Below are 12,537 nucleotides of genomic sequence, written 5' to 3'. Positions count from 1 at the left end.
TCCTGAATTTCTCACCCCTGTGGTGCCTTGAACGCGGCCTTTACGTCGGTGCGTCGATTGCGACGTTTCCTCCCAGCCCCTTTTCTCTGTGCGTGCACCGCTTTAGCTTGGAATCGCTGACATCATGGTAATATCTTTTTTTTTTTCTTTTAATCGAAGAAAGACCATTCCGCTACATTAAGCTGATAAATACATTTGACGTGGTGATAATTCATTGCCTGCAGTCTTTCGATTATTTGTATCAGGACAGTAGTTACCTGTATGCTAACTGTGCTAACCGGGTAAAGCACATGGGCGTAGTGAATGAAATCCATGCCTGTGAGCTCAAGTGAACTGAGGTTTACGGTCAACAAACTGTAAACTATTTGCTTGTTTTCTACGTCTTACTAAGAGAACCCATTGGTGGCTCATTTATATTATTCGTGATGATAGTCAGCTGGATATTTTTGAGGATGCCGCTAATGATGCTAGCATGCTAGATTAGCCTGTCAGCCTGTCTGCTTTGTGTCTTGTCATAGGCATCGTGAGGAATAGCGATACAGACTGACTGAAAACATGAAATTAATTTGCAATGTACCAACGCCGGTAACTGACATTTGCAGCCCACACATGTTTATTTAGACATTAGATTTGACATCTAATATAAAAACTTCTAGCGGTTTCTATGATTATATGGGCGGAGCCAGGACTGAGGGTCCTTCACGTGTTGGGGTAAACTAAACCGTTTGGCTATTTAATAGAGACTTTAGTAATGCAAACTGACACAATGTCCATGGCCTGACCACATATTTAATTTATAGTTGTACATATAAATATTAGTCTCTCCACTTTTGTTAAATGTGATTTGGGTAATATATTTATTGTACCAATTTGACTTTGTAGGCATCCTTATCCATGGCTCCCGTTAACATCTTCAAGCATGGTGCTGATGAAGAAAAGGCCGAGACAGCTCGACTGGTGAGATTATTATATTTGTATTATGTAGCACTCATACCAGAAGATGATTATTTCTCTCAATGTTTCTATATTCTAGTCGTCCTTTATTGGCGCTATAGCTATTGGCGATCTGGTGAAGAGTACACTGGGGCCAAAGGGCATGGTTAGTGGAAACTTAGAAACTTATTTTGCACTCATAACATTAGAGTAGGCCTAATGCTTTAACCCTTTTATTGTCAGGATAAGATCTTGCTAGGTGGAGGCAAAGGAGGTACAGTGACTGTGACCAATGATGGAGCAACTATTTTGAAGGCCATTGGAGTTGACAACCCTGCTGCAAAAGTATTAGTTGGTGAGTTGCATTGCATAGATATCAGAACGAAAAAAAAATAATATAGGTTATATGTGGTATTGACTACTTTATTTAATCAAACCTGTTCCTTTCAGACATGTCCAAGGTTCAGGATGACGAAGTTGGGGATGGGACCACCTCTGTCACAGTACTGGCAGCTGAGCTTTTGCGAGTAAGACTTATAACAAAGTTCTAATGGTAGACTCACACGTAAAAACATTTGGAGCAACTTAAGCAGTCTGCGCTTGTTAATTCTTTGACATTTAAATTCTTTGTCAACTATCTGGAGGTACATGAGACATGAAAAGAGCATGCCTAGGAAAAAGATTTAGGTGCTTTTGTTTGTGTCCACTGTCTATCTTATCTGAATGTATGACACTCTAGTCTATTACACATTTTTGAGACTGTGATCTCCACAGGAAGCTGAGCTTCTTATTGCCAAGAAGATTCATCCACAGACGATCATCTCTGGCTGGAGAAAGGCCACTCAAGCAGCTAGAGAAGCTCTGAGAGATGCAGCAGTGGACCATAGGTGAGGCTGCATACTCAAATTCAGAAAGCTTTTTACTGTTGTTTTACATTTTGTGTGACAAGGGAACAACAACACAGGACATAGTTCATCATTTCAGTTTGAAGTATAAAATATAAACTAATCTTAAATTTCTTTTCTCTCTTTAAGCAATGACAAGGGCCGTTTCGAAGAGGACCTGCTCAACATTGCACGCACGACTCTATCGTCTAAACTACTCACCCATCACAAAGACCACTTTGCACAACTGGCTGTGAATGCTGTCGGTCGCCTCAAAGGCTCTGGAAATCTGGAGGCCATTCACATCATCAAGAAGTTGGGTGGCAGTCTCACAGACTCTTATCTGGATGAAGGTATCTAATAAATGTGATGACAGTAAATTATTCTAGAGTTTATTTATATAAATACTATTAACGCTGTTTATTTTTTAGGTTTCTTGTTGGATAAGAAGATTGGGGTCAACCAACCAAAGAGGCTGGAAAACGCTAAAATCCTCATTGCCAACACTGGGATGGACACAGACAAAATTAAGGTATTTCTTATTTTTGTTATTGTTAGGCCTTCCACCACAGCTGTTACAGGCTATAACTCGGCACACTGTGGACTATGTGTAACAATGTTGTTTTGTCTGTTTTTTCATGCTTGTGCAAATTTGACATTTACTTGTCTTGTTAGGGTCTTTGAAAATATTGTAAAAGCAGTAGGGATGCAATCTCAATACACGGGTCACGACAGCGATTTGATTTTCGATTAGGAAAAAAAAATCCCATGTAATTTTCTCTACTAATGAGTATATAATATATATGTATTATAATTTAATATAATATAATAACACTGATGTTATTGAAACATTACATACATTACTGTAGAACTACTGTAAAGGTGCAGTTTATATGTGAAGTGTTTTAGTTCATTTGGTTCAAATGATTTACAGCTCAGAATTTTTAGTGAAAATAAGAATGGTGCTTTCTCAGGCTATTTTATCATATAGCCAGTCTACTCTTAATATAGAGTGGCAGGGGAGATTAACTGTCATACTTTTCCTTCTTTTATGATGATTTGATGATTTCTTTTCCTCCTCTGCCCCCTCCAGCAGAGATGGTAGCTCTGTTCACAGCCCTCTCCCATGCTCTCTTTGGACTCTAAAACTGTGCTATATTACATAGAAATGTAAGTGTGTAATGTAAATGGAGTCTAAGAAAAAGATTACGTATATCGCAAGTTGAGTCGCAGGTGCGTATATGAGCACATTTGATTTGTATAGAATTGCTTTTGGATTAAGTATTTAAAAGTGAATATCTTTGTCATTCCTGGGTCTATCAACATAAAATAAAAAATGACTGAAAGATAAAATCCACCTCTGTTAGAATATTTCAGCTGTAAGTCTCTATGGAGCCGTTTTCTTTTTGCATCTGAGAAGGACGCTGCGATAACTGTTTTCTTTTCGAACCAAATAAATGACAGCACAGCGTGCATGGAGAGTCGCATATCAACATGTGTAACGAATCGTGAGACCAGTATCAAACAATTCGATATTATATCGAATATCATTGCATCCCTACAAAGTAGTAACTAATTGTTTTGATTGTATTTGTTTGTATTTTAGATCTTTGGTTCCAGGGTTCGTGTCGACTCTACAGCAAAGGTTGCTGAGATTGAAATGGCAGAGAAAGAAAAAATGAAAGAGAAAGTTGAAAGGATCTTGCAGCATGGAATCAACTGCTTCATTAACAGGTAAACTAGCACAGGTTATATTCAAGTAATATAATGTGTCTTGTTCTAAATTTTGAACCCTGAATATTTCTGGTGTCCTGCAGACAGTTGATCTACAATTACCCAGAGCAGCTCTTTGCACAGGCTGGTGTCATGGCTATTGAACATGCGGATTTTGCTGGTGTGGAGCGCCTGGCTCTCGTCACTGGTATGTCTCGAAAGGATACGCACACTTAAAACATAATGTTCCAACTTTACATATTCTTAATTTGACTAGGTGGAGAGATCACCTCTACCTTTGATCACCCTGAAATGGTCAAACTGGGTCATTGCAAATTGATTGAGGAGGTGATGATTGGAGAAGATACCCTTATCCACTTCTCTGGTGTGGCAATGGGTATGTACACTCCTTACTACAAATGCAGCACTTTGCATCTCTTACTTTTCTTTGTTTCTCAACAGGTGAAGCCTGCACTGTTGTCCTACGAGGAGCTACTCAGCAGATCCTGGATGAGGCAGAGCGCTCACTGCATGATGCCCTTTGTGTGTTGGCACAAACTGTCAAAGAGCCTCGCACTGTTTTTGGAGGAGGTGAGTTTACACATAAATCAATTGGTTAATAGAACTCCAATTACAGCTTTTTGGTTCTTTTCACTAGGTTGCAGTGAGATGCTGATGGCTAAGGTTGTGACTGATTTGGCAAATAGGACAGCAGGAAAGGAAGCTGTTTCTATGGAATCTTTTGCAAAAGCTCTTAGAATGGTAGGGATATTGCCTTAGATAACTCTCTTGCCCTCTAAGTTCTAGTCCTGAGTCTTGTTTCTGTTCTACAGCTGCCAACAATCATCGCAGACAATGCAGGTTATGATAGTGCTGACCTAATCGCTCAGCTGAGAGCAGCACATCAGGAAAACAAGACCACTTTTGGACTGAGTGAGAAACCCCTTATGTTAATATGTACTTTTGTGTTAAATAGCACATGAACTAATGCATTAATCCAACATGCAGATATGACTGAGGGAACAGTGGGGGACATGGCAGAGTTGGGCATCACAGAGTCGTTCCAGGTCAAACGGCAGGTGCTGCTGAGCGCGGCTGAAGCAGCAGAGATGATCCTCAGAGTCGATAACATCATCAAAGCAGCACCCAGGTCAGCATTTGTTATCTTTTTAAGACTGCAAACTATCTTGGGTACATCTTGTATTTGACAGTCTGTGTATTTTTGATTGTTTCTTTTATAGGAAGAGGGTTCCAGACCATCATCCCTGCTAGAGGAGTATGAAGAGGATCTGTTTTATTTATCATTCTCAGTGTAACTCAGAAGGTCCACTGTCATTTTTATCAGTTAAACATTAACTGTAGCCAGCGCTTTATGCCAACTTGTTCCCGGCTCTTGAAATGTCTGGTCCTGGTTTGTAATGTATTTAAACCAAGAAGTAAAACATTGAATAATGGTGGAACAATGCTGAAAACTTCTCCATATAAAGTCAACCTGTTTGCAGTCACTCTCTTCAAATGTCAACATTTGCTTTTGTTTACTTGAGGAAAATAAACTTGTGTTGAGCTGATTTGTTTCATCTGAGGTCTTCATTAATTTAATAAATCTAAAGGTTATAAGATGAGATGAAGATGAAGTTGGCCATAAACACACATGATTTGTAACTAGAAAAAAGTGCAAATACACACTGTGAAGTAAGACCTAGGGGTTGGGTCACAGTCACCCAGATATTACAATGTCAGCATTAGAACATTTAGGTTCAAATTATCCGAAATAAAAATTGTGTAGCCTCGCAAACAGAATTCATGTCAACATAAAATGATAAAAATGAATTGTTTTTGCTTAAAATACAAATTTCTCTGTTGCATAATCTATGCAAAACTTAAAAATCATAAGCATAAACAAATAAATGGATTACTTCATTCTTTAGCCTGACCCCATGAGTGTAGGAGTGGTAAATACTGATGAAACCTGTCCAGAAAGTCAGTCTGACTATTGGATTTGAAGAACAAATATGTGGAGGCTGGTGCTGCTGGTGCTGCTGGTGTTGCTGTTTGGGACATGGACAACCTCAGCATTGATCAGGTTGAAATATTTTTTTTTTTTTACTTTGATGCATAAGTTGATCTTTGTTGTTAAATATTTTTTCTGATGGAACAGAATTCCCCTGAAGCAGATGAACTCAATTCGCACCCAGCTCAGAGGAAGTGGCCTGTTGGAAGAATTCCTGAAGGAACACCATCCTGACACATTCAGCCGGCGCTATGTTCAGTGCTTCCCACCAGGCACACCCTCAATGCAACTGGGCCGCTCCCGGGAAAAAATCTTCAACTTTATGGACGTAAGAATTTTTTTTTTTTTAATGTTTGTGTAGTGGATTTCATTTTTATCAAAAAATGAAATCTAATTTAAAATGTTGTTAATCTGGTCTGCACCTGCCTCCACACAGGCTCAGTTCTATGGTGAGATCAGTTTGGGGACTCCAGCACAAAACTTTTCAGTGATTTTTGACACTGGCTCTGCAGACCTGTGGGTGCCATCCTCTTACTGTGTCAGCCAGGCCTGTGGTACTAGTGCATTTCATAACACAGTTGCATTTTTTATTGAGTGGTTCCTAACTAAACTGACCGCAGCGTGCATTTCTGTTTACAGTTACACACAGACATTTCAAGGCATTTGAGTCGACTTCGTTTCAACATGATGGCCGATCATTTGGGATTCACTATGGTTCAGGACAACTGCTTGGGGTCATGGCAAGAGACACACTTAAAGTCTGTAGTGTTACTTCATGCATATATATGTGTATATATATATATATATGTTCAAGTTCAGTACCAGTCAATGCTGTATGATAAGTGTTTTTATATGTGTTTATAGATTGGAAATATGACCATAGAAAAGCAAGAGTTTGGTGAATCTGTGTACGAACCTGGCTCTACCTTTGTTTTTGCAAAGTTTGATGGGGTTTTGGGTCTGGGCTACCCCTCTTTGGCAGAGGTTTTAGGAAAACCAGTGTTTGACAACATTATAGCTCAGAAGAAAGTTGACCAGGCAGTCTTTTCTTTCTACCTCAGGTGTGACAATAAAACACACTGAATAAGCAGTTAAGCTTTTGATCAGTTTGAATTATGTAAAAACATCTGTCAATTGTTTAACAGAAGGAGGGCAGATGGTGCCACCTCTGGAGGTGAACTCCTCATTGGAGGAACAGACAAAGAGTTCTATACTGGAGAAATCCACTGGACCCCTGTGACGGCTCAGAGCTACTGGCAGATCAAGATCGACAGGTGTAAAGCCATTTCTGTTTGTCAAATGTTTAATAATGTGTTTACAGTTTATTATATCTCATTTTATGTCTCATTTGTTGATTTAGTATTGCTGTGCAGGGCACAAACTCTGTATGTCAAAAAGGATGTCAAGCCATAGTTGACACAGGAACCTCTCTGATTGGTGGACCACCCAGTGAAATCCTCACTCTACAAGAGCTCATTGGAGCAACACCAAGCAGCATTGGAGAGGTAATACACTCTAACATAGATAAAGAAAAGCATATTTCAAATTATCTGAATATGTGTGGATGTGACCCTAATATTTTGACTTGTAATTTTAGTTTGTCTTGGACTGTACAAGATTGCCCAATTTGCCTCATATTACTTTTGTGCTGGGTGGCAAAGAATACACAATGACTCCTCAGAGATATGTCAGAAAGGTTCATAACATTTGTATTTTAATCCTCTTTTATAGCTTCCAAAGCATATTTAGAAATATAAGTTGTAAGGCACTGCTTACAGGTTACTGTATCTCTGATTAAATGAATCAAAATTTCCTTTTGTGACCTGCAGGAGATGCTTGGTGGTAAGGTTCTGTGCTTCAGTGGTTTCCAGCCTGTAGACATTACTTCTGCCCAAGGAACCCTGTGGATTTTGGGAGATATATTTCTGACCGAGTACTACAGTGTATTTGACAGAGAACATGACAGAGTGGGGTTTGCACCTATAAAACACTAAAATTAATAAGCTGTCTGTGGCTCCTGCAAGATTACAAACTATTAAATAAAAAAATAAAACTTTTAAATATACCCGCAGTGAGTAGAAGTACCGTAATCACTCTAGCTTAATGCTGAAATCAAGTAAACATTTTACATTTACATTTTACAGTAAAAAGTACTGACACACATTTATGTTTGGTCATCTACATTCTCATTCAGAACAGTATATTTTAGAAGCATGTTGGTTATTACCTGCTAACTGTTAGTTGTACTGTGGTCAAACTTTGCCATTGTTGTTTTCTCTCTGCTCCCTGTTGTCAGTTTGCTCTGTCCCCTGGTAATCCTGGTCATATGGTGAGTTGGGGATTTGCAGAGTGTTGCTAGGTGGAGCGGCTGAGCTACGTAATTGGAAGCGAGGCAGCCCCCCTCTTCGTTTTCCCAGAGCTTTGGGGCTGGGCAGGCTGCGTACAGACCCTTTAGAGGCACGACGGGAAAACTTAAGGGAGAAATGACACCGCCTTGGCCGTGTCTGTGAGTGACAGAGAGAGTTCATTCTGGTCCACCGAAACTCTTTAGGGCCATGTTGAGTGGGTGAATAACAGACAGAGGAACCCTTCCTGTAAGAGACAAAAATATTAAGTATATTTCTTGCCAAAAATTTAAACATTTAATTAAAAAAGGACCTTGGTAATATCTCCAAGCCTGGAACATCCTCAGAAGAAGACACATCAAAGCCATTATAGGATGTCATGGCCGCACCAATGACGGATGGGCTCACATTTAGAGCAGCTTCACAGAAAAGAGGAGGGCTGACCACGAGTCGAGGAAAAACCCCAGAGTGAGTGCATTCAGGGGAGGGCGGGGTGGTATTGACCTCCCTCACAGTGGACAGAGTGTCCATGACAGGGTGTACCATGACAAGAGAAGTAGGGGTCACTATGGTCTCTGAGTGTGGAGTGATCCTACAAAGGTGGTAAAATAAACTATGTTGAAAATGTCAAATAAAAGGCATTAGGGCTGCACAATATATCACAAAAATATTTCAATATGAAATTTGCTGTTTTTCTTTATAAATGCTTTAAAAACATTTTTATTCATAATTTTCCATGTTAATATTCTTTTTCCATATTAAATCCTTGATTAATCTTGCAAGATTTTGTTTGACTTGTAAATTAAGGCATGTATATTTTTGTTTTAATATAACTGAAATTGTTGGGTTCATTTGTAATGTGGTATATTAAAAGATTGATAACATCAGTGTTGCAGTACTTAACATCCATGGCAGATATCCCAATATATTTCAATATTGTGCAGCCCTAAAACACATAATCACTTTACAGAAAAGGAAACAATACCCCAGATTAGGGAAGAAGCTCCCAGTTGCGTCACTGCTGTGTCTTTTGAAGACAGGTCGAGGAGGCTGGAGATCTGGAGGTTCTTGGACACTCAGCAGCCTACGAACCCGACCCAGAACCTACCAATAATCACATATATAATAAAACTCTTTCAGTGGGTACAATGCTTGAAGACACTGTCTTACCGACTCCTGTTGGCGAGGTGTATAAGATGGTTGTTGGTGCAAATGTTTTGTGTTACTGGCTTCATCACACTGCAGTATGTCTGACAGACTACAAGATAATGAGGGGGGGAAATTAATGAATGAATCAACTTGTCTCCATATATGCAGAGCTGGTATTTGAGTCTAACCCCATGTCGGTGGTTGAGCCTAGGAAGGAGGCGATGCAGGAGTCAGCAGCAGCCAGTGTGTAAGGTGGCCGGGCTTCACTGTCGTTCCAGTAAATGTCTTTGATCAGATGAGGGAGGTCCATATGCATCTCATCCACAGCCAACAGGGACACCTAAGAAAGAAAGGTAAAAAAAATTGTGATTACAATATGGGTAACATTTGTTCTGCTTTTGTTTCATGTAATATTCAAAGTCCTCAAAAATGACCACTAAATACGAGGAACTGTTACAACACCAATATTATAAAATTTAATAAATGATAGCATATACACATAACTTTAAGTAAATAGAAATGTCTACAATCTTAAAACAGACCTGGAGGTTTCTGTCAATTATCCAATTTGCCTCAAAATCTTCATCATCCTCCCCAAATGGATTGATTAACTGCTCTGCCACCTACAAAGAATTCCAGTTAAGTTAAGGCTAGAACTTTATATTAAAAATTAGTAACAGGTGACAGTCCATGCCTTTAACCATCCAGAGAAAAAGAGGAACTGCAATAGAGTGAAGACTGGGACGTATAGGTCAAGGTCGTGACCATGGTAACGCTGAGCGGGGTCAAGAAACTGCCGGCCGATGAGACAAGCGAAGAAGAAAGTGTAGACGGCCAATGTAACGACCTGGAGAGACACAGAGCTAATGCCTCTCACTTCCTCTGTGTGTGGAGGACTTTGAGAGCTCATTCGATTACTGATCGGATTATATGACTCATAGTTAAATTTATCATACAAATGTTGTTGAAACAGTAGAACAACAGACCTGTGTGTAAACCAGAGGGACTCCAACCCAGTCGTAGCCAAAAAGAGTTGCACACCATGTTCTGAACGTATTCATCTCCTGTTAAAAAGTTACAGACGTGCAAAAGTTAAAATATGCAAATTTTTAATATCATGGATGCATCCAACAAAATATAGAAGTGCTGTCATAGCCTGAGTGTCATGTTGTGATAATATTTGGTTGTAAATATCTGGTAAACTTGATAAAAATCTAAGTAACTGAATAACACACATGAGCTTTTAAATAGCATTTTAAACCTTTTTGGACTAATTGTTATTATCATTAAACATGTGTTCTAATGAACAAGACATGTCTGCATGAAATGCCTCAGCAATGATAAATGGAAAAGATTATATAACAGAATAATAAGTCAAATTTTGTGTCACATTGAGAATGTTTTGCAGGTCAATGCTGTCTTGGATTCGGCCCTCGTGTCGAGCTTGTGTTGCCAAGTTGGAGAACCACACTAACGGTATCCAATATTTTAGATGAGGAGAACGGATATTCTCAAAAACCTTTCTTTCTTCTGGAGTCATGAAACCTGTTAAAAAACATAAAAAAATAAACATTTATATGTTTAGCTAAAAAGAACAGATAGAAGAAAATATTATGAATCCTCAACTTTTAAAAATACACCAGGGAATGGCCAAACATTATTATGTTCTAATCCCTATGTATTCTATCAGACTTGTCTTTTACTTGATTTGAAGGGTTTTATTGTTTTAGATCAAGTAACATTAAATTGAGCATGTATTATTATTATTATTTTTTATTTATTCAGTAGTAAAAATGTTATCTGTCTATTTGCAGAACTTTGGAAACAGTTTATAAAGTGGATTGGATAAGAAAGTCACATGGAACTTTATTCCACTCTATTCATGGGTTTAAGTGATAAATATATAACACCATTGTCATAGCAATTAAGTATCCTAAACATTGTTTTGAATGGGCAAAAGTCCTCAAAATATCATTTAGAAACAGGAAGCTGGGCTCCATAGACAAGGGTCAATGCCCATGCCAATTCAATTACAGTTTGCAGGAAGTTGATTTGAAAGAGTTGTTTAAATCTGACCTGCTTCAACCACATGGTCCATAGTTGGGAATCGCTTGCACACAGCTGTACTGACAGAGCGAAGGATCAGGAGTGATGTGAGGTTTATGTAACGGACAAGAGTTCTCCTCAACAGCCGTCCGTGTTCATCATTACCCTGTACACAGCTCGAAGAATACAAATAAAAGTACAATAACAAAACTGTTTTAAGTGAATCATAACAATGTTATAATACTTAGACTTAAACTTAGACAAAATTTATTGTATCTACAATACATAATAAACAACCCATAATGCCTCTTTTACATTGTGCGAAGATTTGTGTTAAAACTCTCTCTTTCGTTCTATTAAAAATACCTGGAGATGAGGAACATGAGCCGGTCAGGCCAAGGAAGGTTCAAAAACTGGTTCCACCATCGATTCACCACAAGTGTCACATAGAAACCTGAAAGCATGCAGTTTGATGTAACTGTTTTGAATTGCCTAAAAATATGTCCCCCCTCCCTGCCCCCTTCTCGTATTTTACCCATCCATAAGAGCGAACTAGAATTTGGATGTGTGCAGTCCCGGTTTAAAGCTTAATGCTCTTTAATGATCAGTTTCCATTAGGAGGATTCTAATGAGGCAATCAAGCACCCTCTCCCCGGCAGTACAGTTTCCTCTTTTATTGAACAACACACACTTTATTTAATGGTATACTGAAGATTTGATTTATATTTTTTCAGATCTAAATTGAACATTTTTATTCCAATTAAATTCTGTATTAACTCTTAAAGCTATGGAATCAGACTGTTAATCCTTATTCCCTGTGGACCCTTATTAAGTTGTTTATCTGAATAACAACACCTCTGATGTTAATACTTTTCAAAGTTAGTGATAGTTACAAGGATCTTGTAGCTAGACAGAGAAACAGACAGATAAACAGACAGATAGACTTTATTAATCTTCCAAATAGGAAATTCAGGTGTCCATGTAGCTAATTTATACATTCTCAATAAAATAGACAGACCTTAAATATAAAAATTATCCATACTTAAACATAGTCAGTAATAGTGTAATGTAATTGTCATAGCTGAATTTCCTATTGGGTACAAAAATGAAGAAAAAAAAGTCTCAGACATACCCAGGACGAAGGTGACAGGTATCTGCTCTGCATATTTGTCACAGTACATGGATATTTTCTCAAATAGTCTCCTCTGGGATTCAGAAAGGGCAAGCCTGAATCACAAACCCACACACAAATGAATAAAAAAGTACAGGATTTTACATAGAAAAATACACTGTAAGTATAGGACCTGTATACAAGACTGAGGACAGTGTAAAGCAGGCCAAACACTGCAAACTCTCGGTACAGCAGTTTGTAGATGCTCCCTCTCCATCGCAGCAGTAGCCGGTGGAAACTGAAGAAAGTCGCATTGGCCACTTCATTGGAGTAAGTGACAGTCAT

The 12,537-nt window shown here is 38.6% G+C and overlaps 3 protein-coding genes across 3 annotated transcripts; 2 read left to right on the top strand and 1 right to left on the bottom strand.

Moving 5' to 3' along the window:
* cct2 (chaperonin containing TCP1, subunit 2 (beta)) lies at positions 1 to 5,098 on the top strand. The gene is made up of 16 exons (XM_020926393.2): positions 1 to 127; positions 883 to 957; positions 1,034 to 1,099; positions 1,177 to 1,288; positions 1,384 to 1,460; positions 1,708 to 1,820; positions 1,968 to 2,170; positions 2,249 to 2,349; positions 3,424 to 3,551; positions 3,635 to 3,738; positions 3,808 to 3,927; positions 3,993 to 4,121; positions 4,189 to 4,292; positions 4,364 to 4,463; positions 4,539 to 4,680; positions 4,772 to 5,098. Exons 1-16 carry the CDS (start codon positions 125 to 127, stop codon positions 4,800 to 4,802), a joined length of 1,608 nt encoding a protein of 535 aa, XP_020782052.1. The 5' UTR covers positions 1 to 124; the 3' UTR covers positions 4,803 to 5,098.
* Positions 5,099 to 5,698: 600 nt separating this feature from the next.
* nots (nothepsin) lies at positions 5,699 to 7,354 on the top strand. The gene is made up of 7 exons (XM_020926265.2): positions 5,699 to 5,869; positions 5,978 to 6,095; positions 6,181 to 6,299; positions 6,406 to 6,602; positions 6,687 to 6,815; positions 6,902 to 7,046; positions 7,139 to 7,354. The coding sequence occupies exons 1-7, from the start codon at positions 5,705 to 5,707 to the stop codon at positions 7,337 to 7,339; spliced, it is 1,074 nt and encodes a 357-aa protein (XP_020781924.2). The 5' UTR covers positions 5,699 to 5,704; the 3' UTR covers positions 7,340 to 7,354.
* A 439-nt stretch (positions 7,355 to 7,793) lies between these two features.
* On the bottom strand, positions 7,794 to 12,537 carry LOC110161515 (bestrophin-3). The gene is given in 12 exon segments (XM_055154109.1): positions 7,794 to 8,478; positions 8,872 to 8,990; positions 9,057 to 9,144; positions 9,224 to 9,375; positions 9,578 to 9,658; positions 9,730 to 9,882; positions 10,022 to 10,099; positions 10,426 to 10,580; positions 11,112 to 11,257; positions 11,448 to 11,535; positions 12,214 to 12,308; positions 12,386 to 12,537. Coding segments are annotated over 12 exon segments (1,992 nt in total).

This window comes from Boleophthalmus pectinirostris, unplaced genomic scaffold, assembly GCF_026225935.1.
Source record: "Boleophthalmus pectinirostris isolate CB_2022bp ecotype Guang Dong unplaced genomic scaffold, ASM2622593v1 HiC_scaffold_18, whole genome shotgun sequence".
NCBI lineage: Eukaryota > Metazoa > Chordata > Actinopteri > Gobiiformes > Gobiidae > Boleophthalmus > Boleophthalmus pectinirostris.
This window is presented reverse-complemented; position numbering and strand designations above follow the sequence as displayed.